Source organism: Octopus sinensis, linkage group LG3 (genome assembly GCF_006345805.1).
Source record: "Octopus sinensis linkage group LG3, ASM634580v1, whole genome shotgun sequence".
NCBI lineage: Eukaryota > Metazoa > Mollusca > Cephalopoda > Octopoda > Octopodidae > Octopus > Octopus sinensis.
Window position 1 is genome coordinate 169,654,827 of NC_042999.1, and position 27,216 is coordinate 169,682,042.

At 40.3% G+C, this 27,216-nt stretch overlaps 1 protein-coding gene across 2 annotated transcripts in view; it reads right to left on the reverse strand.

Moving 5' to 3' along the window:
- LOC115209333 (lysine-specific histone demethylase 1B) overlaps positions 1-27,216 on the reverse strand; it is a 46,765-nt gene that overhangs the window by 10,759 nt on the left and 8,790 nt on the right. For both annotated transcript variants that reach the window (XM_029777695.2, XM_036501631.1), the window contains exons 3-13: positions 26,392-26,535; positions 25,390-25,479; positions 24,088-24,313; positions 22,441-22,482; positions 19,170-19,341; positions 17,436-17,614; positions 12,269-12,448; positions 11,442-11,516; positions 8,180-8,317; positions 6,849-7,020; positions 4,678-4,736 (exon numbers count right to left, since the gene is read on the reverse strand). In XM_029777695.2, the coding sequence (XP_029633555.1) occupies positions 4,678-4,736; positions 6,849-7,020; positions 8,180-8,317; positions 11,442-11,516; positions 12,269-12,448; positions 17,436-17,614; positions 19,170-19,341; positions 22,441-22,482; positions 24,088-24,313; positions 25,390-25,479; positions 26,392-26,535 (1,477 nt within the window). The remainder of the gene's footprint in view (positions 1-4,677; positions 4,737-6,848; positions 7,021-8,179; positions 8,318-11,441; positions 11,517-12,268; positions 12,449-17,435; positions 17,615-19,169; positions 19,342-22,440; positions 22,483-24,087; positions 24,314-25,389; positions 25,480-26,391; positions 26,536-27,216) is intronic.

The following is a 27,216-nucleotide window of genomic DNA, read 5'->3' on the forward strand; positions in this document are numbered from 1 at the left end:
GTTTCTACCTGTACCTTTCCTACAGATTGAGCAGGGCCACCTACCCGAGAGGGTGTGTGCTGAGTACGCCTTGCTGCTTACTATTACTTTGGTTTTTTGCTACATTTACTCTAAGGCCCTTTGATTCTAACCCTTGCTTCCACACCCGAAATTTCTTTTCTAGTTCCGGTAGTGATTCTGCTATGAGAGCTAGGTCATCAGCATAGAGGAGCTTCCAGGGGCATCCCGTTTTGAATTCCTCTGTTATTGCCTGGAGGACTATGATGAATAAAAGGGGACTGAGGGCTGAGCCCTGGTGCACACCTACTTCTACCTGGAATTCTTCACTATATTCGTTGCCAATCCTAACCTTGCTGACAGCCTCTCTGTATAGAGCCTGTACAGCCCTTATTAGCCATTCGTCAATCTCCAGTTTCCGCATCGACCACCAAATAAGGGAACGGGGAACCCTGTCAAAGGCTTTCTCCAAGTCCACAAAAGCTATGTAGAGGGGTTTATCTTTAGCTAGGTACTTCTCCTGCAGTTGTCGGACCAGGAATATAGCATCAGTGGTGCTTCTACCTGGTACAAAACCGCATCTAAGCAAATTCTCTCCCTAATGAGATGGGTTATGACCCTCTCTGAGACCTTCATCACCTGGTCCAACAGTTTGATACCCCTGTAGTTATTTCTATCTAGAGCATCACCCTTACCCTTGTAGCAGTTGACTATGGTGCTGCTGCGCCAGTCATTGGGTATGACTCCATTGTGAACTACCTGGTTTACAATGCGGGTGACTATGCCATAGCCCACATAACCAGCTGTTTTAAGCATCTCAGCAGTGATTCCTGATGGGCCGGGGGCTTTGCCTGGTTTCATATCCTTAATTGCCTTATCTACAAGGGAGCTGTCTATTCGAGTAGCTGGTCCCTCTACTGGGTCAACATTTGGCAGGCTCTCTTCCTCCCATTCATTCTCCTCGTTCAGCAGTCTTTCATAATGGCTTCTCCAAGCCTCTTTCTTTTCACCAACATTAAAAGCAAGTGCCCCATCATCCATGCAGACACATTTCTCTCCTGTAACATCACTATTTTCTCTGACACACTGTCTGGCAATCCGAAATACCTCAGCTCTTTGGTCCTCATACACATATATATATATACATGCCAGGCTTCTTGCAGTTTCTGTCTACCAGATCCACTCACAAGGCTTTGGTCAGCCCAAGGCCATAGTAGAAGATACGTGCCCAAGGTGCCATGCAGTGAGACTGAACTCGAAACCATGTGGTTGGGAAGCTAGCTTCTTACCACACAGCCACACCTAACCTAATAAAGTGACACAGATTAACTTGAATAAGAGTATCAATTACTTTGAGTAGAAAATATAAAAAAAACGACAGGCAAAACTTGTTCAGTGGGAAAGCACCACTGGAAAGTGAGACTTAAGTTATTTCATCCAGGTTTAAATCAGAAAAAATATCCTAAAATATTTTTATTTTTAAAAGGATTTGGTTCAAACTCTTTTACTTGTTTCAGTCATTTGACTGTGACCATGCTGGAGCACCGGCTTTAGTCAAGCAAATCGACCCCAGGACTTATTCTTTGGAAGCCTAGTACTTATTCTATCGGTCTCTTTTGCCGAACTGCTAAGTTACGGGGACGTAAACACACCAGCATCGGTTGTCAAGCAATGTTGGGGGGACAACAAAAAATAAACACGCACACATATATATATATATATATATATATATATATATACGACGAGCTTCTTTTCAGTTTCCGTCTACCAAATCCACTCACAAGACTTTGATCAGGCTGAGGCTATAGTAGAAGACACCTGCCCAAGGTGGGACTGAGCACGGAATCATGTGGTTGACAAGCAAGCTACTTACCACACAGCCACTCCTGCGCCTATATATAATTCTTTAAACAAATTTCAAAATTTTGTGTAATAAGACAACTGTGTGCCTGTATGTGTGCATAAACATGCACTCACACAAAATAGATTGAACAGCAGAGTTTCAAAATATTTCATCATAATGAGTATTCACAATAATTTCTATGGCCTGAGTTTCAGTTGTGTTTTACAATATGGGAAGAACATGAATGATTGGGACGAAAGGTTGAATGTTCACAGCTCCTTTAAAATATAGGAACTGAGAAGGATTGGTCATGTATGGTTAACATTTAAGGTTGGTACATGTAGGGCATTGTGGGGGTGCAATGGCCCAGTGGTTAGGGCAGTGGACTCGCGGTTTCGATTCCCAGACCGGGCGTTGTGTGTGTTTATTGAGCGAAAACATCTAAAGCTCCACGAGGCTCCGGCAGGGGGTGGTGGCGACCCCTGTTGTACTCTTCCGCCACAACTTTCTCTCACTCTCTCTTCCTGTTTCTTGAGTAATGCTGCAATGGACTGGCGTCCCGTCCAGCTGGGGGGAACACATATGCCACAGAAACCGGGAAACTGGGCCCATGAGCCTGGCTAGGCTTGAAAACGGCGACATGTAGGGCATTGGATAAGGAATAAAGTCTTTTGCTGATATAAATACTTTTTCACTGTTCTCATTCTGTCAATGGTTAGGTGTTCAGGCAAGTATACTGGCATTGATGTGGCAACATCTGAAATATTGTCTAGGTAAATGCAGCTGATGAAGACCGATCAAATTTACCTTGTCAAACGTATTTGAAGAATCAGAAACCGGTCCTGCATTATCCGATTCTGAGTTGTCCATTTATCAAATGTTCTTAGAGGCAAGACAAATTTTTCATGTTTGTTGCACACACACGTCTTTGCCAGTATATACGCAGTGAAGCTTTACAATAGCATTGTATTTGTATCGATTGCTATTTTCCAGTGAATATTGGTGCCTTGTTGTACCACTCTGATTTTATATACATACATACATACATACATACATACATATATATATATATATATATATTGGTAAAAACGGTAAGATAATAAAAGAAAGAAAGAGACCTCAATATTATGTAAATAGAGGAAATTTTTTTTTTCATAGAGTTTTTCAGATGGCCAGATAACCGAAGAGATGGTGTTGTAGATTTCCACCTCAGCATCCGAAACTCAGAGGTTTATCTTGGCTATTGAATAATTGTCACATATTATTTTACAGATATATATATATATATATATATATATATATATATATATATATATATATATAATATATATATATATAAATATGAGATTTAAATTTCAGAAGTTGTGAGCAAATTAGCATATCTCAAACATTTAAGAAATATTACACTGTATTACAAAATTCAGCTTTGGGAAACTGAGGATTGTATGTGTATGTGAAGAGTATAAATATGGTGAATGGTTAACTGACGTTATGTAAGGCACATCCCACCCTTGTTCAGTCTCCATGTTAAATAAAAATGGTTCAAATCCATAGAAAACCATTCGATATTCAACTATGGAATTTATTTGCTGTGTTATAAGAAGTACAAATTAAAGAATATGGTGACCAAGAAACCTGACCCAATGCTGTAACTTTAGGTAAGTGATTACAATTTAAGTTAGTAGGTATTAGATGATGATTATAAAAATAAGTATTTTAATTAGGTGCAGGAGTGGCTGTGTGGTAAGTAGCTTGCTAACAAACCACATGGTTCCGGGTTCAGTCCCACTGCGTGGCATCTTGGGCAAGTGTCTTCTGCTATAGCCCCGGGCCGACCAATACCTTGTGAGTGGATTTGGTAGACGGAAACTGAAAGAAGCCTGTCGTATATATGTATATATATGTGTGTGTGTGTGTGTCTGTGTTTGTCCCTCTAGCATTGCTTGACAACCGATGCTGGTGTGTTTACGTCCCCGTCACTTAGCGGTTCGGCAAAAGAGACCGATAGAATAAGTACTGGGCTTACAAAGAATAAGTCCCGGGGTCGATTTGCTCGACTAAAGGCGGTGCTCCAGCATGGCCGCATTCAAATGACTGAAACAAGTAAAAGAGTAAAAGAGTAATTCTAGATGAAAACAACTTGAGGATGACTTGGTACCAGCAAAGTAGAGACTAACAAGAAATTTATGTTTTATAAATTTTCTCATTTCTATTTTGATAAATACATTCATAAATCTTCATAATAATGCTTTGTTATATTAAAGAATCTGATGACCTCTTCAGTTCCATTTCATAGTTAAAAAGATTGCTTAAAGCAAAACACATGAAATTATTTCATTAATGTTAAAGATTTCAATTATCTCTTCAATTTCATTCCATCTTTTATCTTTTGATTTAGTTATTGGACTGCAACCATCCTGAGGCATTGCCTTGAAGGGTTCAGTGGAATAATTCCACCCCAGTATTTACATTTTAAGTGTGGTACTTGTTACAGGGACGTTAACACCCCCACCCCCACCACCAGTTGTCAAGCATGGGGTGGGGACAAACAAAAACAGAAAGACACATATATATATGTGTATATGATGGGCTTCCACATACCAAATTCACTCCCAAGGCATTGATCAGCCAAAGTAGAAGGCATTTATGCAAGGAGCTATGCAATGGAACTGAACTTGTAAGTACATGGTTGCAAAGCAAGGTTCTTAAAACCAAAGCCATGCCTGCACCAGGGTCAAATGGGTTCAACATTTGAAGGCAGAAACACGGAGACAAGCAGAAATATCAAAAGATATTTCTGATTTCAAAATTAGTTTTAAAGAATCTGAATATCTCACCAGAGAAAATTCTATTTGGGACTGCTCCAAAAATTGGTCATGGGCTTCTCGAAACTTGCCTGTAACAACACAAAACTACAGTAAAAGAAATATATATATGTGCGTTTATGTATAAATGTGCAACTTGTATAATTTTCATTTTAATAAAGAACCTAAAATAAAAGTATACGAAAGATGTAATATTTAGAAGGAACCCAAGAAATATCTGAGTATTGAATGATAGCATGTGATCTGTATTAGCTTTTAATTAATGGGGGGGGGGGAGAAAACAAAAAGACAATATGTCTGACACCTTTCTGAAACTAAAGAATAAGAATGTGGTTAATTTTCAGGTTGGATTGTGGCAGGGTTGGAAACTAAACAGAGAAGCAGTTCTTGGAAAAAATATCTGCCGAAATGTTTGGTACAGGACTGAAAAATAATGTATATTAGGAAGGGCAGAAACAGGTGAGGTGAAGGAATTGCAGTTGTTTTAGGTTGTGTACAGAATCAGTAGGTTCAGAGAAACAGAAATGGTGCAGAAAGAGAGAGAGGATAGAGGTTGACAGGAACATTTTCCTTAGATCCTTTCAAGAATCTGAGAAAGAGAGAGAGAGATACTGTATAGGAAATGTATCGGTACTGGTCATATTTTAACTAACTGCTGTTCAGGTTGGGAATATTTCCTGACCCTAAAGGGGAATAGGTTTTGTGATGCTGTCTTATGTAATATAAAAAGAAAAAAATGTGGAGTCACCGTAAAAGGTTAATGTCATCACTGTTGAAGAAAGAAAACAATAAAGTTACTTTAAAAATACGTAAAACCAAAACAAATTCTGAACACAAAAATTTATTACTAAACTTAAATGGGTTTCTTTAATGGTTTGATCTGGAGAAAGGAACTGTAAGAGCTGTACCAACAGTCTTAATGGGATCTCTCTGATTGGTGAGATTGATAGAATTCATGTTCCTCTTGAATAATTACTGGAAAAAAAATGGGCAGGATGGGATTTCAAGGGCCTGTTGGGGAGAAAGGACTGGGTGATGTGGTTAGTGCAGTGATGGAAAGGACATAATATGAGTGATGAAAAGAAGAGAAAGAGGCAAATAAGTTAGGAGGGCCTAAGTGCATGTGGCATGACACCACCCAACTCTTGGGAACAGCAGCCACCATAGTAGCAGGCTTAAGGTAAGGTAACCTTCTTTGGAGATGGGCTTTTAGCACTCCATTATTGTAGTCCTCACTTAAGCTTTGTAGAGTAAGTAGTTAAGGAGGAAGAGGCTGTATTTTTAACCCCAGAAGAAAGATCAGTCCTTGTGATGTAGTCTTTGCTAAGTTGATGCTAAGAGAGCAGCAAGAGAGATCTTTATTGGTGGTGGTGGTGAGGCCTAAAACTTTTTTGAGTGAGGTGTAGTGATTATATTTTTGTTTATTGTTGATGGAGAGAAGATTGATATGGCCTCATCGGAGAATGCTTTTGAGGGTTTTATGCACGGGGTCGGTATAGATATGACGTATAGCACCGAGTTGACATGGAGATGACACTTGAACACAGACAGTTGGAGAGGAATGACAGGTCAAATCATCTGCAGTCAGCAGCACCGCAAGAGGAAATTTCAAATAGGTTGTTTATATAAAAGTGTGGAAGACTGAAATGAAACCATGGGGCAAACTATGGGTTGCAAAAGTATGGGTCAGAGAGAAGGCTTAATCATTACATAACATCATGGTGTGATCTGACTGAAAGCACCCTAGCCAAGAGATAATGAAGCCTAGTCTAGCTAGGAGATTTGCATTCCAGACATGTCATGTAAATACATATGTTCTTATTAAATTTTTCAAGAGTGAAGGTCCATTAGTGAGTGACACAGGAGAGCAGGTCTCCAGAAGATTATTGCTGTAGGTCTCCAGAAGTTATTGATGGTCTTTGAAGAAGGAGAGGAATTTAAGGTGTTGGAGGTGTTCTTTTAATGACTGTCACCTTCCCATCAACTTTGAGATATTAGGAGTGCAAAAGACCAGCAAATAGGAGGGTCCAAGGGATTTTCATTGAGATAGGAAGAAATTGAAAAGTTTTGTGAAGATAGGAGTTCACTCTGGGGCTAAGAACCAAATTAAACATAAGCTAAAGCATATAAATAAATTATGCAGACTATTTAACATGGGAAACACTTGTAACAAATGTACTTACTTAATAAGCCTGTATCTTTTGCCAAAGCATTATCTTTCCTCCATTCAGCAATAACATCGAGAATAGCATTAAAGTGGAAATTCAACCGGCGACAAGATTCTGGCAGTGCCAGCTGACCATTTTCAAAGATTAATTCATATTTGTCTCGAATAATTTTCATATCTATGTCTGCCTGAAAATAAAATATTCAAAATCTACACTTTCTCACTACTTATGAAAGGTTTTCGTTTTAAATATATTCTATGGTTAATCTTATCTGCAAGACGTTTTGTTAGCTTAGTAAATTTCTGGTTGAAACCCATGGCAAACAGAGAATACCAAATCAGAGTGGCTGGTGTTGATTAACAGCTTCTGCAGCAACAAGGAGGGCAGAGACACATTTTTCTCCAGAGAAGAGCCAAATCTATTTGCTGTCAGAATATTACTGCAGCTTATATTACTGATCACAAAAGAATGAAATGCTAAATTAAATACTAGATGTAAACCAGTAATCACCAAAGTTAAAAATATCAGCTCCCATACAGTATGTTCAGATATTAAAAGTGCCTTTGATAGGATGGAAAGAGAAACCATATTTCCTCCAATACACATTTCTTAAAGTTTCCATATTTGTCATACTAATATAGGCTGAAACTGAAATAGCTATGATATTCAACCACAAACTTATAGTTTCATGTGTGCATATGTGTAGAATGGGTTGCATTATAGTGCAATTGGGCAGTGTCATAATTCTACATATCTCAATTTTCAAACCTGTTGGATTATCTGGAATTGTTGCCTGTAACAGATTAGCATTATATCTGTAGAAGATATATTTTTTCCATATGTTTAATGTCAAAAGACCAGCACTATGTTCTAACCCTAATGTCATAAGGCCTGAATCAAACCAACCATAATCCCACAAAACCAGCATTAAACTCTAATTCTTGATGCCATGAAACCAAAGTTAAGCTAAAACCTTTAAAATCTACTCACACTTTAGAAAACTTTTATATTATGATAACAAGGGTTGGAATTTAGAATCTATTTGCTTGCAGGAACTGTTTGAAGCAGTGTTTTACAGATAGCTGCCCCTTCTTATTATCTATAGGAAAATGAGAGTGATAAATATCTAACAAAATAATCAAAGCAAAAACACATGTGTCATAGCTAAGGGAACAATAGAATGATTGAACCAAGGTTTAACATTTCATTTATAAATAAAAAGTTAACGTGTCATCCATGAAACTAAAAAAAAAAAAATGCTAAAAATGATAACCACATATACTAATGCAACTGGACTGGCGAGATGGTAATTGCTTTTTCCCTGTTGATCAAAGCCACAAACTCACCTGCATGCACATCAAACAAATTGGGTTATTAACACAGTTGTTGATTATTTGAGTTCCTTGGCCCAAACACATATCTCCAATATTACTTGCTTCATCAACCCTGCCTCCTAAACAGTTCTGAGCCTCCAATACAGTCACCTGATCAGTAAAAAGAAAAATATTAATCAGAAAATAGAAATAAGATATAAATTAATATAAAGTCTTAAGTGATATCAAAAATACAACAATTTATTTGCAAGAATTTACAGTCATTGGTTTCAAGTTTATATAATTCAGATAATAATGTAAGTCACTTCATAGTGTAAACATTTGAAAAAGGTGAAGATCTACGTTGATAAGATACAGCTGCTTGAGGCTACAATTAAAGGATATTTATAAACAACTTATAAAAGTCTTATAAAAATATGAATTGAATGAAAGAAAATCCAGACAGTAGAGAAATCTATCATCAACACTCATTGTTATAATGTTTACAGGCAGTTATCACAATGTATGTCATAAATTTCAAATGTCTTACCATTTCTCATGAAGTCTTTTAATTTCATCTTAATTCTTAGATAAACTTAACACTTTTACAACCACAGTTTTGCTGAAATACACTATGTGCTTTTATTAATTTTGAAATTAATCACCAATTTCAAGGAATATAGTAAAAAATAACTTCTACATTATTAAAGTTGGTGCTTGTTAGGATGACCACCTCAGGACGCTAAACTTTTGGATGAAATGACAAAAGACCGAGACACCTGGTGCCTTGCTGTACTCAAGAAGACCCATCCGCCACTACAGAAATATTCAGGCCAGATCCCCTTGGTGAAGAGGATTGGCCTGTAAGAGTACTGTGCTGGGGCCACATAAAAAGCACTTATACCAATGGTATATCAATGTGCTTATGCCACATTAAAAGCATCTAGCACACACTGTAAAATGGTTAGCATTAGGAAGGGACACCTAACCATAGAAACCAAGTGAAATCAGACTGGAACCTGATGCAGTTCTCCAGCTCTGGTCAAACTGTCCAATCCATGCTTGCATGGAAAATGGACGTTAAATGATGATGATGATGATGATTAGAACCTAGCTGAACAAAAGTTTCTTACACGAAATTATAATGCATGCCTTAAAATGAAGCTTTATAGCATAGGATGAGAGGCAGTCTCATAACAGTTTAAAGATCTTTAAAGGGTTCCATCAATATCCAGGCTTTCAAAAACTCTATGTCAGCAAAAAAAAAAAAAAAAAAAAGGGTCAATCTGTTTCTCTCTGAATCCTGTGCAACTACTGTCACACACACACTGTCTGTCTGTCTGTCACATAGGCGCACACACACACACACACATTCTAAGGTTGTTCATCATTTATAACAATCAGACCAAATTACATATTTTAAAGGCTGTAATTTATTTCAGAGTCAATTATGTGAGACAACATTTCAAAGGTCAACTTGAAAATGCTCCCCAAATTGTCTTCTCCAGGCTTTCCTTGTTTATCCAGCCCATTTCTCCTACTTGGATCTGTCTTATCAACTCTTAGTCACCATCATCTTTCTTTACACAACCACGTATTTTTGCTATGTTCAGAGTTTAAAAAAAAAATGAAACAAATAAAGTCCAGCGAAACAGTACATCTTTATGGCTGCTAAAAATGCTAGAAATAGCAACCAAATCTCCATCAAATAACACATTAAAAATAATGAAAGACAAATTAATCTAGTGTTATGCAAAAAAGAAAAAAAATGGGATGGGTTATTATCATCATCGTTTAACGTCCACTTTCCATGCTGGTCTGGGTTAGACGGTTTGACTGAGAACTGGCAGCATCAGTCTGATTTGGCATGATTTCTACAGCTGGATGCCCTTCCTAACATCAGCCACTCCGAGAGTGTAGTGGGTGCTTTTTACGTGCCACTGGCATGGGAGCCAGTCAGGTGGCACTGGCATCAGCCACATTCAAATGGCACTTTTTACATGGGAATAACTAGAAAATCTTTAATTGAAGGTCTATTTAATCAGAGATGACCTGGAGCTAAACAACAATGGCTTTATGGGGAGTTGAATAGGAAGAATAACGAATGAATCTAATTTCTGTTCTACATTAAGTGTTTTTGATTTGCTATGCTCCAGCATAGGCATAGTCCTATGACTGAAACCATTAAAATAGGCACAAGTGTGGGTGAGTGATTAAGAAGCTTGCTTCCCAATCAATGTGGTTTTTGGGTTCAGTCCCACTGCATGGCCCAGACTGACTAAAGCCTTATTAATGGATTTTGTAGATAGCAACTGAAAAAAGCCTATTGTGTATGTATATATATATATATATATATATATATATATATATATATATATATATATATATATAACAATTTAGATGATCATTTATGCAGTCATCTAATTTGTTATAATGTCTTTTTGTTGAGATAGGTTCTCTTTCTTTCCTGATGAGAAGATAATATTATTTTACATCGTTTATTCCTTTGGAATAAAAACAATGTTGTCTTTGTTGTCCATTTACCTCAAACTCTTTACCGTATCCTCTTCAGAACATGCTCCTCACCCCTCCTCAACACATGCACATACCACCAAACTCCATTCACCCTTGCCAGCCGTTCCACTGATTCTTCCAACCCCAGCATCCCCATCAAATCCTCAGTGCTCTTCTTATCAAACAGCCTCATGCAACACATTACAAAATATTGGAAATGAATGACTATGACACCCATTTACAACTATTACACAATGTCCAGGCATGGAAACACAATCACACACACAACAAGCTTCTTTCAGTTTCTGTCTACCAGATCAACTCACAAGGTTTTGGTCAGTCAAGGTGCCATGCAATGGGACTGAACTTGAAACTATGTGACTGGGAAGCAAATTCCATAACCCCACGGCCATGCCTGCACCTATATATTAAGATAATAATACTGGTTAAAGTTAGATTAAATCAGTGGTATTTATGTGAATCCTGCCTTTGTCGGTGACTAACGCAGACGCCTGTAGCAAAGATATCAACTGAAAAGAAATACTTTAATCTTTTTGCATTCAAAAGTTATTCTGTTAAATATGCTGTTTATTCATTCACGTTGTTTTGAATTAATCATGAATTGTGTTGTAGCTTCAAGATTTTGATAATGTGACTATTTTTAGAATGACATTATAGGGTAGGTATGAGAGGCCAGAGCCAGTTAGTCTGATTGTAAAGCAGACAGAGAATATTTTGGCCAGAGATGGCCAGTTTAAATGCTAAAGGATTCAGAACTAACCTTCACTCCAAAATTAGATAACTGTCTCGCTGCTGCTAGTCCAGTAATGCCAGCCCCAACCACAATAACTGAATGCTGTAACACAAAAAAGATATTGAATTAGAATCCAACAAGAGATAATAAACTGAAAAGAGATATATTGACAACTACAAGATTTGAAATTACATCTTAAAACTGGATGCAACTAGCAGGTACTTCTGAGAGATCAATTTGGTGATATATTCTCTCATTCTTGTTAGATATTTAGCATTTGTAAAGTATACAATTTCATTGTTTCTATGTTGTCTTATGCTTGTATAAATAAGAAACAGTATTTCTGGGAGAATAATTTTGCTCTACTTTCTCTCATTTTTACTGGATATTTGATAGTTTTAATATTCGTAAAACATGCAATTTACTTTAATTACCCATTCTTTTTCCCTTCTTGATTTTATGTTGTGTATGTTGTATCAATCTTTATAAGCTTTTACCTAAACACATGCTATTCTTCACAATGTAACCATCAAATATGTATCATCATAACTACTAGATGACACCATCAGATCTGCCCAAATTTAAACTCTCTTCTTTCTCTTAATTGATTTTTAAAAATTTTCATATAAATACCAACTTTATTTTTATAATTATTTTAATGTCATAATTTTAAAAAATTGTTTCTTAGTGCTGGAATAGGATTGTTGCTCTGTAGTGTTTGCGTTACATGCTGTTTCCCTTTTCTTTTTACTCAGTTGTATTCTCTTCTTATTTCTATATAACTTTCTTGTGACCAGGACCAGACAAAACGTGTGTGTGCTGGCGAAAGCCATAGTAAATTGAATGACACTTACATTTTCATAGTTTACATTTGGTAGCAATAAGCTAGTTGGTGGATCATGCAGCAAACCAATGTTAATAAGACCTTCCCGAGTAAGATAGTAAATAATCGACTGTAATAATTCAACACACTTAATTCTTGAAACACCTCTATAAATCAGATAATTAGCACACCGCTGCCAAGTCATCCATTCCTACAAATATAAAAAGAAAAATAACACAAAACCCATGAAGCACATTTCAAATATATAAACTGTTCAAAAACTAAAGAATAGTAAACTGAAATTTCAGCCTCAAAATACTTCATTCATGGCAAGGAAGACAAAGGAGCAATAATAAAGTTCGATCGAGTCTGATCTTAATTTTACCATTCAGTCCTGCTCTGAAATCTAGCTTTTGTGGAATGAAATATCTAACCAGGCTCCCCCCATCCAAAGGATTCTAATGACATTTGCAAGCATCCAGTTGAGTAATATGAGAATCAGAGAAGGCAAAAAAATCACTGAGAACCACTGCTTTAGATCATGTAGTTTATTCCAATATAATATCTTGGACTAAAAGACCACACAATCGATGGAATATCACTGATCAAAGGTCTGCATGATCAATACTGACAAGGAAGTAAACAATATCAACCATAACCTCATGGCCTGTGCCAGGAGCGTAAGCAGCCCATTTATGGTACCTTTTCCTTCTTTGGACACTAAACTCTGCTTGCAAAGACCTGTTGAGGCAAGTGAAATCGAAATCAAAGTAAAATTCAATGATGGGCACCTGTGCTAGCGGGGTGCAAAGAGCACCATACGAGCATGATTGTTGACAGAGCAGCTAACTGGCTTCTGTGCCAGTGGCACATAAAAGGCACCATTCGAGTGCGATCGTTACCAGCGTCACCTTACTGGCACTTGTACCCGTGCTAGTAGGGTGCTAAGAGCACCATCCGAGCATGATCGTTGCCAGAGAGGCTAACTAGTTTCCGTGCCAGTGGCATGTAAGAGGCACCATTCGAGCGGGATTGTTACCAATGTCGCCTTACTGACACCTGTGCCGGTGGTATGTGTAAAAAGATTTGAGCGAGGTCGTTGCCAGTACCACCTGACTGGCCCCCATGCCAGTGGCACATAAAAAGCACACACTGCACTCTCAGAGTGGTTGGCGTTAGGAAGGGCATCCAGCCGTAGAAACTCTGTCAGATCAAGATTGGAGCCTGGTGCAGCCATCTGGTTCGCCCACCTTCAGTCAAACCGTCCAACACATGCTAGCATGGAAAGCGGACGTTGATGATAATGATGATGATGATTTCTCTTCAAGTGACAGCTAGACTGTGTAAAACATGATTAAAGAAGTGTGACATGACACAGAATGTGATGAAGTAGATATATGATGAAAAGCATTCCAGTTATAATCACCCAATCGTTACTTTTTCAAGATGCTAGGTTGCAATATGAGGGAAATTTGGCTGCTGTTTCCGGTAGGAAGAGGAACCAAGTAGAAGGTTCTTCTTTGGTTTTATGCTGAGGTGAAAAGATTTTGAAATTTAAGTCTGTCTGAACATTGATACGACCATATCAACTGAATAGAATTAGTATGAGTGAGACAGAGGGAGGTGTGGTGTGAAGGGGGGAGGTGTGGTGTGAAGGGGGGGTGGTGGTGTGAAGGGGGGAGGGTGGTGTGAAGGGGGGGTGAAGGTGGAGGTGTGGTGTGAAGGGGGAGGTGTGGTGTGAAGGGGGGGGTGAAGGTGGAGGGTGGTGTGAAGGGGGAGGTTGTGGTGTGAAGGGGGGAGGTGTGGTGTGAAGGGGGGAGGGTGGTGTGAAGGGGGGGTGAAGGTGGAGGTGTGGTGTGAAGGTGAGGTGTGGTGTGAAGGGGGGAGGTGTGGTGTGAAGGAGGGAGGTGTGGTGTGAAGGGGGAGGTGTGGTGTGAAGGGAGGGAGGTGTGGTGTGAAGGGGGGAGGTGTGGTGTGAAGGGGGGGAGGTGTGGTGTGAAGGAAGGAGGTATGGTGTGAAGGGGGAGGTGTGGTGTGAAGGGGGGAGGTGTGGTGTGAAGGGGGAGGTGTGGTGTGAAGGGGGGGGTGAAGGTGGAGGTGTGGTGTGAAGGGGGAGGTGTGGTGTGAAGGGGGAGGTGTGGTGTGAAGGGGGGTGAAGGTGGAGGTGTGGTGTGAAGGGGGAGGTGTGGTGTGAAGGGGGAGGTGTGGTGTGAAGGGGGAGGTGTGGTGTGAAGGGGGGGTGAAGGTGGAGGTGTGGTGTGAAGGGGGAGGTGTGGTGTGAAGGAGGGAGGTGTGGTGTGAAGGGAGGTGAAGTGGAGGTGTGGTGTGAAGGGGGGAGGTGTGGTGTGAAGGGGGGAGGTGTGGTGTGAAGGGGGAGGTGTGGTGTGAAGGGGAGGGGGGGGTGAAGGTGGAGGTGTGGTGTGAAGGGGGGAGGTGTGGTGTGAAGGAGGGAGGTGTGGTGTGAAGGAGGGAGGTGTGGTGTGAAGGAGGGAGGTGTGGTGTGAAGGGGGGGTGAAGGTGGAGGTGTGGTGTGAAGGGGGGGTGAAGGTGTGGTGTGAAGGGGGGAGGTGTGGTGTGAAGGAGGGAGGTGTGGTGTGAAGGGGGGTGAAGGTGGAGGTGTGGTGTGAAGGGGGAGGTGTGGTGTGAAGGAGGGAGGTGTGGTGTGAAGGAGGGAGGTGTGGTGTGAAGGGGGAGGTGTGATGTGAAGGGGGAGGTGTGGTGTGAAGGGGGGGAAGGTGGAGGTGTGGTGTGAAGGAGGGAGGTGTGGTGTGAAGGGGGGAGGTGTGGTGTGAAGGGGGGTGAAGGTGGAGGTGTGGTGTGAAGGAGGGAGGTGTGGTGTGAAGGGGGGAGGTGTGGTGTGAAGGAGGGAGGTGTGGTGTGAAGGAGGGAGGTGTGGTGTGAAGGGGGAGGTGTGGTGTGAAGGAGGGAGGTGTGAAGGAGGGAGGTGTGAAGGAGGGAGGTGTGGTTGGAAGGGGGAGGCGTGGTGTGAAGGAGGGAGGTGTGTGGTGAAGGGGGAGGGTGGTGTGAAGGAGGGAGGTGTGGTGTGAAGGAGGGAGGTGTGGTGTGAAGGAGGGAGGTGTGGTGTGAAGGGGGAGGTGTGGTGTGAAGGGGGGGTGAAGGTGGAGGTGTGGTGTGAAGGGGGGTGAAGGTGGAGGTGTGGTGTGAAGGGGGGAGGCGTGGTGTGAAGGAGGGAGGTGTGGTGTGAAGGGGGAGGCGTGGTGTGAAGGAGGGAGGTGTGGTGTGAAGGGGAGGTCTGGTGTGAAGGGTGGGGAAGGTGGAGGTGTGGTGTGAAGGAGGGAGGTGTGGTGTGAAGGAGGGAGGTGTGGTGTGAAGGAGGGAGGTGTGGTGTGAAGGGGGAGGGTGTGGTGTGAAGGAGGGAGGTGTGGTGTGAAGGGGGAGGTGTGGTGTGAAGGGGGAGGTGTGGTGTGAAGGGAGGTGTCGTGTGAAGGAGGGAGGTGTGGTGTGAAGGAGGGAGGTGTGGTGTGAAGGGGGGAGGTGTGGTGTGAAGGGGGGAGGTGTGGTGTGAAGGAGGGAGTGGTGGTGTGAAGGGGGGAGGTGTGTGTGAAGGAGGGAGGTGTGGTGTGAAGGGGGGAGGCGTGGTGTGAAGGGGGAGGCGTGGTGTGAAGGAGGGAGGCGTGGTGTGAAGGGGGAGGTGTGGTGTGAAGGAGGGAGGTGTGGTGTGAAGGAGGGAGGTATGGTGTGAAGGAGGGAGGTGTGGTGTGAAGGGGAGGTGTGGTGTGAAGGGGGGTGAAGGTGGAGGTGTGGTGTGAAGGGGGGAGGTGTGGTGTGAAGGAGGGAGGTGTGGTGTGAAGGGGGGAGGCGTGGTGTGAAGGAGGGAGGTGTGGTGTGAAAGAGGGAGGTGTGGTGTGAAGGGGGAGGTGTGGTGTGAAGGTGGAGGTCTGGTGTGAAGGGGGAGGTCTGTGTGTGAGTGAGGAGGGAGGTGTGTGTGAAGGGGGAGGTGTGGTGTGAAGGGGGAGGTGTGGTGTGAAGGAGGGAGGTGTGGTGTGAAGGAGGGAGGTGTGGTGTGAAGGAGGGAGGTGTGGTGTGAAGGAGGGAGGTGTGGTGTGAAGGGGGAGGTGTGGGTGTGAAGGAGGGAGGTGTGGTGTGAAGGAGGGAGGTGTGGTATGAAGGAGGGAGGTGTGGTGTGAAGGGGGGAGGTGTGGTGTGAAGGAGGGAGGTGTGGTGTGAAGGAGGGAGGTGTGGTGTGAAGGAGGGAGGTGTGGTGTGAAGGAGGGAGGTGTGGTGTGAAGGGGGGAGGTGTGGTGTGAAGGAGGGAGGTGTGGTGTGAAGGAGGGAGGTGTGGTGTGAAGGAGGGAGGTGTGGTGTGAAGGGGGGAGGTGTGGTGTGAAGGGGGGAGGTGTGGTGTGAAGGAGGGAGGTGTAAAGAAGAGGCACAGTGCAAAGAAGAGAGATGTGGTTTAAAGTGGAGAGACGCATGGTGTGAAGAAGGGAGACAGGATATGAATTTGAAGCATGCACTGTAAAATACGAGATCTGATCAAAAAGTATAAAGACAGTTACTATGGTTACAGAGCTTAAGTACTCAAGAGTGAAACCACTCGGCACAGTATGGTCTTGAACACTAAGTTATAACATTCTTGCTTACTTCTGCTGTTTATAGCAGTGCTTGGAAGCAAAGCGTGTAGAGTGTGGACGTCTGACTATACCAGACGTTCCATCAGTGACCATGGCAGAGAAAATGTGTGCATGTGTGTGTGTGTGTGTGTGCATGGAAAGAGAGAGGGTTTGAAGGTTATTAGAGCTAAGAGTCTTTCCAAAGATGAAATCCCACTTGAGAGGAACAAGATTTTAAGATGTTGAGGAAATACAAGAGAAGGAGAAGAGGCAGCTGCATGCTATCCCAAAAAAGAAGTCTGGGGAATGCTTCCATCGATGGAAATGGCGTTGGATAAAGTGTGTGGTTTCAGAAGGCAACTACTTCGAAGGAAATTGAATATTGATGATATGTGTTGTGGTTTGCTTTTTACAGCACCAGTCCGAATACTTTTTGATCAAATCTCTCACCATAAAGTTTTCAAGTGTTTAACTTCATTTGATTTCACTCTACCTAGGTCTATATTGTCCTTAGGAATGGTATAAGCATAGAAACTTCTCAATGTTTACCTCTACTCTAAATTTGAGGTTTTGTATTCATGCAAACTTTAAGAAAAATGTAAGAAAATTATGAAGAAAGATTACCTTTATGCTAAGATTCCATAAACTTATAATGAGATTGCGTAGACTGAGAAAGATTTTTGGTTCTCTGGCTAAATGCGGAAAGTAATTGCGTTCTGATTCACTCATTTCATCTGCTTTAACAGTTCCAGCTGTATCCGTTTCGTGGCTGTGACTGAAAGGTTGACCAAACATCTCCCATACTGAAATAGATCAGATAAGAATGAAAAGCATGGGAAAAGAAAAAGAACAAAAAATCAATTTTCACTGAATCTTGTAACATTAGTATGTTCATTCAAGCTTGACATGGGGCCATGCAGTAATATGAGAAACATATCCACTCAAGCAGTTTTGACACAGTGCTAAAAAAATTGGCACTCTGTCAGTTGTGATGATGAGGGCTCCAGCTGATCCAATCAACGGAAATTTATGTTAAAGCGGCTGAGCACTCCACAGACACGTGTGCCCTTAACATAGTTCTCAGGGGGGTTCAGTGTGACACAGAATGTGACAAGGCTGGCCCCCTTTGAATTACTGGTACTGCTCCCTTTTGCCACCTGAGTGGACTGGAGTAGTACAAAATAAAGTATCTTACCCAAGGACACAACATTCTGCTAGGAATCGAACTCATGAGCCAATTACCCTAATCACTAAACCATGTGCCTTCACCAGTGCTAAACAATATGAAAAAAAGAGAAAAAAAAGACTTGGCGTTAAGTGCCATCATGACATCATGACATCATATTTACAAACATTTTCCTGCTGTCCGATTGGTTAAATGAGGAAAACTGTGAAAGAGATTGCAAAGTGCCTATCTGCTGTCACAGCCTCAGACTGACCAATGGCTTGGGAGTGAAATTAGTGGACAAAAGCCATATGGAAACTTGTTTTGTGTGTGTGCGCATGAATGCTTATTTGGCCATGTCTTTTGCAGTGATACATTATGTTTACATCTGTAAACCATGTTCCATAGTACAGCAGTTTTGACTAGAAGACCAATAGTAAAAATATCTTACTTGAAAATCAGCCAAAAAGGGTATCCAGTCAAAGGATACGGCCTCAAGAAGTGTCCTTCAAGCCATGCCAATATGGAAAAAGCAAACAGGATATCGACAATGATGTTAGAAATATAACATCCCAAAAAGAGCTTACGTGAAATTACAATGGAAGCTACTAATTAAAATCTGAACACTTTAAAATGAGAGATGTTATTATCAAAAGACATAAAAAGGTTTCCTCAGTGATTACAATCGGAAACATTCTTATTTTATAACATCTCGAAGATGCAGGCATGGCTGCGTGATTATAAAGTTTGCTTCCCAACCACATGGTTCTGGGTTCGGTCCCACTGCATGGCACCTAGGGCAAGTGTCTTCTACTATAGCCCCAGACCAACCAAAGCCTTGTAAGTGGATTTGGTAGATGGAAACTGAAAGAAACCAATTGAGTGTGTGTGCAAGTGTGCATGTGTGTGTGCACGTGTGTGAGTGTTTGTGTCTCCTTGACATCATGTGACTGCCATAAATGAATGCCTTTCATTTCCAGTATTCTAGGAAAATATGTCTAGTCAGGGTGAAAGATAACCTTACTTGGAAGCAGGTAGGATCTGATGCCAGGAAGAGCATTTGGATGTAGAAAATTTGCCCCAATAAAATCTGTCCTGCCTATGCAGGTAAGAAAAAGTGGATGTTATGATGATGATGATGATGATGATATCACATCTCAGACATTTAATCAATTCAAATCAAATCTACTCACCTTTTGTTTTGGTTGATGTATTTTCCGGCTGAAGGTAAGTTGCATCCAAAGGACAATGTCCTATGGCATCTGAAGAATAATCTGATAGGAAGTGTAATGATGGTGACATCTTCAGCCCTACACTAGCTGTCAGCTGGCTAAACCACCAAGGAGAACGACACATTTCTACTCTCTAGAATATAAGATAACCAGGACAATCTAACAATTCAGCTAATAGGAAGATGATTCTAAATAAAATTTACAATATATTTATTTGGCAATACAAGAAATGATCTTTTTGACATAAAGGTTTTGAATAGTTTCAATAGAATTGTTCAATATAAGCAGTACTGTACACCTTGCACACAAAATATCTTTCAAGATGAGGGGAATATGTTATGATGCTATTGTTCTGGCTGATGAACACCAGATCAGCCATGACTGAGCAAGCCTTGAACATCCCACCTTTTTGTTTGTTTAGGACTACATTGTTCAATGTATCCTTCCTTATGTAAGAAAGAATGATTTGAGGGAACTGGTAGTTACTTCTTATTTCCTTACTACCCACAAGGGGATAAACACAGAGGGGACAAAGGGATTAAGTCGATTATATCGACCCCAGTGCGTAAATGGTACTTAATTTATCAACCCTGAAAGAATGAAAAGCAAAGTCGACCTCAGCGGAATTTGAACTCAGAGCGTAATAGGAAACAAAATACCACGAAGCATTTCGCCCGGCATGCTAACCACTCTGCCAGCTTGCCCGCCTTCATGGCAGTTACTTTTAGTAAATCAAAGTGCCCTAGGCTTTCTTGTTGGCTAGATCAGTTAGTCTAGATCAGGGGTTTTAAACCATTTTTTACCTACTGACCCCTTCGATTACTATTTTATTCTGGTAAACCCCAAAAGCCATTCAATGTTTAAAATCTAGTCTTATAGAAACTTTTTTCAAGATTCCTATTTTGTTTTTCTCACATACCAATACATACATCTAAAGCAAAATATTTTCAGAGGCCCTTAAAATGCTATTGTTGATCCCAAATTTACATATTTTGTTTCATGAATCCTCAAAAATCTTATATGGACTCCCAGTTGAGAACCACTGGTCTAAATCAATGGTTCTTAACAGTAGTGCTCTCTTAGGGCATTGTAAGCTCACAAAGGCGTGGCAAATGTCAGGGGACACTGGGTATCTAAAAGAAGCTGTAAATATTCTCAGAAACGATATTTAACCCTTTAGTATTCAAATTACTCTTGTTTAGTAAAGTTCTTTATTCATATTATTTTGAATCAATCATCTCAAAGCTTCAAAATTTCAATGATGTGATTGTTATTTTTAGAAATGATATTGTAGGGTAGGTGTGAGAGGCTAAAGATGGTTAGTTTGAACATAAAAATGGGAAAAACATTTGGGCTTGGTATGGCTGGTTTAAATGCTAGAGTCAAAACAGTTACAATACTTTAAACACATTTTCAGAAAAAAAATCAGTTAAGACTGATTTTTGTGAATAGGACATTGATTTATCATTGAGTAAAAATATGACTGTTTTAAGCAGAAGGTAGCTGATAGCTATGTTTCAATTATTAAATCTTGTTTTTAGAATATAATTTGTTGAATACCATAAATTATTTTACATTTGTTTTTGTTTCTTTTTAGATTTTAAAAGGTAGCCAAATACTGATATATATGTATTTGACTCATTTATTCTAATAGTACTTTATTTAAAATAATGATGTACTTTGTTATAAATTATCTTATGTGCAGCATTAATATGAATTTAAAATATCCTTTCATTATAAAAGTCCTTGCCTTCTTTAGTACTTTCAATAGGGGATACTAGCCCATGCAAATATCTAAAAACAGGCACATGCTGGATGGCATACTATATGAAAGTATGGATAATAAACCACTACTTGGTCTTTATTTTACAGAACAAAAAGGGTTGGGTTGTAAAATGCTATTCGATGAAAAGGACTGTTGAGTTAGAAAAGGTGAAGAACATTGATCTAAATAATGTATTTGTAGAACTTGGCAGACTTTACACATACTTGATAATCAGTCTTCTACGTTTCCAAAGATGTAGCAGCCGGAATTTTGAAACCATTGACAAGATGAAGTACAGAAGTCAAACTGGGATACCCAACAGCCAGAGACAAGCTGGTGACATTTGTTACATTAGTAATGACCTACTAATGGACATCATTATCAGTATTGTCAAGGAAAGCACGTACCGGTTTCTACCATCATTTCTGTGAGAGTGCTTAGCATGTTTAGTGTGCATATGTTAATAATTTGCGAATTCTATCTTCTACCCAGATAAAAATACACAACAGAATTTTTAAGAGATGTTCTCAAGCTCTACTCTGCTTCTGCAATGTATTAGTCATGTAATGTTCATGAATGCTGTTCTAGTGTTTTGTTATTGAATCTAGCACCTGAAGATTTAAAACTAGGACCAGATTCACTCTGCTTTATGTAATAACAGTTATAAACATGAAGCCTTATTACTTACAGTGTACCTATGCATAAACAAAAATTATGTACATAGCACTAAATATGTATCTACAGAGTCACATATCTATCTGCCATTACAATAGTCATTGCATTTACCCTTTAGTATTTAAACTGGCCATATCCAGCCGAAATATTCTGTTTGATGTTCAAACCGACCAGAGTCAGTCTCTTGCTTACAATGACATTCTAAAAATAAACAACCACATCACTGAAATCTTGAAATTATAAGATAATGCGTGCTTTATTTAAAATTAGTGTGGATAAATAAGCATCATATTTGACTTAATGAAGGCACTTGGCTCTGTGGTTAGAACATCAGGCTCACAATCATGAGGTAGTGAGTTTCATTTCCCAGACCGGGCTGTGTGTTGTGTTCTTGAGCAAGACTCTTCATTTCCTGTTGCTCTCCAGTTCACTCAGCTGTAGAAATGAATTGCAATGTCACTGGTGCCAAGCTGTATCTGCCTTTGCCTTTCCCTTGGATAACATTGGTAGCATGGAGAGGGGAGGCTGGTCTTCCATAAGCAACCTTGCCCGGACTTGTACCTCGAAGGGTAACTTTCTAGGTGCAATCCCATGGTCTGTGTCGTGACCGAAGGGGTTCTTTACTTTCTTTTTTCATATTTGACAGAGAAATCTAAATACTAAAAGTTTAAAGTCTAATTATTCATGCTTATAACTTAGGAACTAAAATTTAGTCGGCTGACAAATTCCTTTATGTTTGAAAAATTAAGGCTTTCAGAGTAGCAGAATGGCCTGGTTTTGTAAAATACTCACATGATCTTCTGGTACAGCACATGCTTCAAGTTGTCTTTCTTTCTAAATAAAGAAAAATGCAAAAAAAACAGTTGAACAACGAGTCTTTAAATTTTTATTATGTAGTGTTAGAGGATTCTGAAAGTTAACAATGTGAAGATACATCATCATCATTGTTCTAATGTCCATTTTACCATGCTTGCATAAGACAGATGAAATTTGTTGAGGCAAATTTTTCTTTGGCCAGATGCCCTTCCTGTCCCCAACCCTCATTTGTTTTCATGGAATTCAAAAATGAAGGACTCCCTTGTACAAGTGATACTTGTTTATAACTAACCCTATGATATCAAGACACAGACACATTTTATATATGCATGTATATACAATGGACCTCTTTCAGTTTCTGTCTACCAAATTCAATCACAAGGCTTTGGTAAGCCCAGGTCTGTAAATAAGACACTTGCCCAAGGTGCCTTAAAACAACATGGTTGGCAAGTGTAATTCTTAACTGCACAGCCATGCCCATGCCTATTGAGACTGTTGAACATATTAAACAACATAGTGCAAAAAATAACCAAAAATCTGAACAATGGTAGTAACCTGACCTCTAACTGAGCTAAAATATAAGTGTGTATAAATATCAAAGATGTGTAATCACCATGAGAGATTCTTAGTGGTAGTGAGGCCTAGCATTTAGATCAACCTTGAGGACTGTAACCAAGTGTTCATGTTTAGGAAGTGGGATATGATATTCTTTTCCTGGTTTGTGTAGTGATTGTGTCTTTGTGCTGTTTGAGGAAGCAAGATTAGCACAATTTCGTATTAGAATGTGCTTAAGTTCCACTTCATAAAGATTGGTGTGAGGTGTCTAGGTTGCATATAAGTGGGACTTGGCACAAAAGATAAAGAATAGGTAGGAATAAAGGGTGGTATCACTATATCAGTGTGGTTATAGTTAGAGATGACAGCAAGTACATTGTTGAAACGAGGAAGAATGTGAAGGACAAAACTGAACCTTGGGGTACACCAGAATTGATGACATGGGTTGGAGAGAAGTAGATCAGAGCAGCAGAGTTCTCTCAGTTTTATGCTGTTCCTAGCAAGAAAGGTGCTTCATCTTTGACCCATCAAACATCAATAAGTAGGGGACCAAAATTATCCTTCTAAACATGTCACTTCAAATCACAGGCACTACTAAAGCCCAAAACTACCGAGTGGTTTTCCATACTGTGTGAAAAGCATTGCATACAATTCCTGGGTGAAGTCACTGAACACATGCAAACCACAATCATCATGATTTAATGTCTTTTCCATGCTAGCATAAGTTGGATGGTTTGGCAGGAGCTGGCAAGGCCAGGAACTCCACCAGGTTCCATTGTCTGTTTTGGCAGGATTTCTACAGAGCTGGATGCTCTTCCTAATTCCAACCACTTTGCGGTGTGTACTTGTTGCTTTTTATGTGGCACCAACACTGACAGGGTCACCAAGTACCTTGCAAGAGAGGTGATAAGAGAGAGATGTTATGAATGTGGGATGAAGGTTAGTCAAATAACTGCTGGTGGCTGGAAGAGTGGGTTGGTGGGTGCAAAAACAACAGATAAAGTAATTATGAAATCCACTGAGTAAAATCATAATGGATTATTAAACAAATGAAATAAATTATATTACCTTTTTCCCTTCTGATGTCATCCCACAGGTGAAGTTACGAATAAAATCTGGATACAAGTCAAAATCTCTGGAGAGCTGCCGCCACTTGCAACACTCAGGCCGCGTACACTGAACCCAGAATGGTAACAATTTGTCAGCCATGAACACACAGACCGAAGCCTCCATCTTGGCTTTTGATGACCATTCACTCTTCCATTTGCAGAAGGTTTCATAACCGAGTTTATGACTGAAATACAGACAACAGCTAATGCAAGTAAAAACACCGAGACATTTACTTTCTTTGTAGATATTAAGACATGTGTGTCAAGTAGAGCAGCAAAGAAAGATAATGTTGATAGTTATTTATCAATCACTCTTTTACTTGTTTCAGTCATTTGACTGCAGCCATGCTGGAGCACCGCCTTTAGTAGAGCAAATCGACCCCGGGACTTATTCTTTGTGAGCCCAGTACTTATTCTATCGGTCTCCTTTGCCGAACCGCTAAGTGACGGGGACGTAAACACACCAGCATCGGTTGTCAGGCAATGCTAGGGGGGACAAACACAGGCACACAAACACACACACACATACATATATATATATATATATACATATATACGACAGGCTTCTTTCAGTTTCCGTCTACCAAATCCACTCACAAGGCATTGGTCGGCCCGGGGCTATAGCAGAAGACACTTGCCCAAGGTGCCACCCAATGGGACTGAACCCGGAACCATGTGGTTGGTTAGCAAGCTACTTACCACACAGCCAATGATTCCAATATGCAATAAGGGTATCAATTAAGTTGAAAGCTTGACAGAGTAGTTTAGTGGTTCATGAACCAATTTCAACTCTACTGGAACAAATTAGTGAAGTGAGAAGCTTTGAGAAATTGACTTTCTTTGTGATGTTGCTACTGAGAGGAACATAAAGAGAGTAGATTAAAAAAGAGAGAAGACAAAAAAAGAAACGTCACCCTTTTCAAGCCTAGCCAGGCACATGGGCCCAGTTTCTGTGGCGTATGTGTTCCCCCCAGCTGAAACGGAAAGAGAGAGCGAGAGAAAGTTGTGGCGAAAGAGTACAACAGGGGTCGCCACCACCCCCTGCCAGAGCCTTGTGGAGCTTTAGGTGTTTTCGCTCAATAAACACACACAACACCCGGTCTGGGAATCGAAACCGCGATCCTCCGACCGCGAGTCCGCTGCCCTAACCACTGGGCCATTGCGCCTCCCATAAGACATCAAACAGACATTTATCTATCAGTGAATCTTTAAGATTTCTAGTGAAATTCTTAAGCATTTTATAGAAGAGAATGCAACTTACCTTCTGTAGAAATATTCAAAGCATTCATTACAAAAATGCTCTCCGGCTGATATATGATGCCAACGAGAAGTATAACCACTGCCAACACATCTACGAAAAAGGTAATTCACAATTACGCTTTTTCTAAATTGTTTATAGTCAAACAAGTTCATAGCAGAGACAGAATTTATAAATTTCTTCAGTAAAATTAAGCATTAATGGATAACTGGTTGTTTTCAATAACTTGTGTGTAAAACAAATGTAAATGAATTATGGGATAAAGAAACTGAGAAATGTACCAAGACTAACAATGTTTTTAGTTCTGCATTTTTAATGCCAAAGCCACAGAATGAAGGGCAATGCCCACGACCTTTTACGGAGCTTCTGGTATTGGGAAAAGAAAGAATCTTTAAACCAGAGATCTGATAACAATGTTTACAACAGGACAGACTCCACTTAAGGCACTCAAGTATCAGGTGGTGGTGGTGGCATTAAACAAGGTAATGGATCACATCTACCATGTAAGTCTACTAGCTCCTTCTAAATTGACTTTAACTTTCAATAGTCATAATAAAATCAAATACCAGTTCAACTGGTATTAGGAATGCACACCAACCAGTTGCCTGCGATTTCAAAAAAACTCCTCCATACAAAATAGAATATTCTTCAATGATACATTCAATAGATTTGTGAGCCCTTTACATGTGTGACTTTTGTACCCACTGACATGCATCTAGCTTTCAAAAATGATTTCATTCAAAACTTACAGACATCTGAACTCATCATCAGTAAGGCGACGCTAGTAATGATCACGCTCGAATGGTACTTTTTATGTGCCACTGGCACGGAAGCCAGTTAGCTGCTCTGGCAATGATCATGCTTGGAGGGCACTCTTAGCGCTCCACTGGCACGGATGCCAGTCATCGAATATGATTTCTGAACTACCTGGTATAATTTGGTAATTAGATAAAAGACACAAACTCCAAAATATATGAAGACTATACTTAAAAAAAAAGGCCATACCTCTCAGTGGAATTGGCAAAACAGATGGGGATTGTTGCCGGGCAACCAGATCTTTCGCATGCTCGCACAGGTTTCTTACCGGTGCCACTTACATCCCATGTTTCATCAAAGAATGACTTTCTTTTAATTCCACGGGCAGAACATCTGTCAAGAGATAAAAAAAAATTCAAAATCAGATAAACCTTTAACCAAATAATTTTGTTCAAATAACGTCCTAACCCTTACACACTGCCAAACGGATGGTTTGGGTCATTTACTACAAATGTATCATCATCCTCATTGTTTTAACATTCCCTTTTCCATGCTCACAGACGGAATTTGGCTGGGGCAGATTTTCTACAGGCATACGCCCTTTCCTTTGCCGACTGTCACCCGTTTCGAAGGTAATATTTCTCCATGACCAAACAGGTTCACACAGAAGATTGGCAGTGACACTCATTCATCACTATTGTGTAATATCAAAGCAAGGAGATAATAACACAGAGTTTCGATTTATCAAATACACGCACAAGGCTTTGGTTGACCTGGAGCTATAGTTGAAGACACGTGTCCAAAGTATTGTGCAGAGGTATTGAACCCAAAACCCTGCAGCTGCAGGGCAAGCTTCTTAGCCACACAGCCATACCTGCACCTATACAGTCCAGTCTATTTCAATGAGTTTACAATTGTTTCATTATTAGCAGTGGGGGGGGGGGTCCGTTAAAAATGCAAATATTTGTATTAAGCTACTGAGACGATATATTAGAGCAACAGCATGTCCATGCTTGTGGTGTGTTTGTGTTGCTTCCAAATTGGCTTTTAGATCTCTTCATAACTTGCATTGTA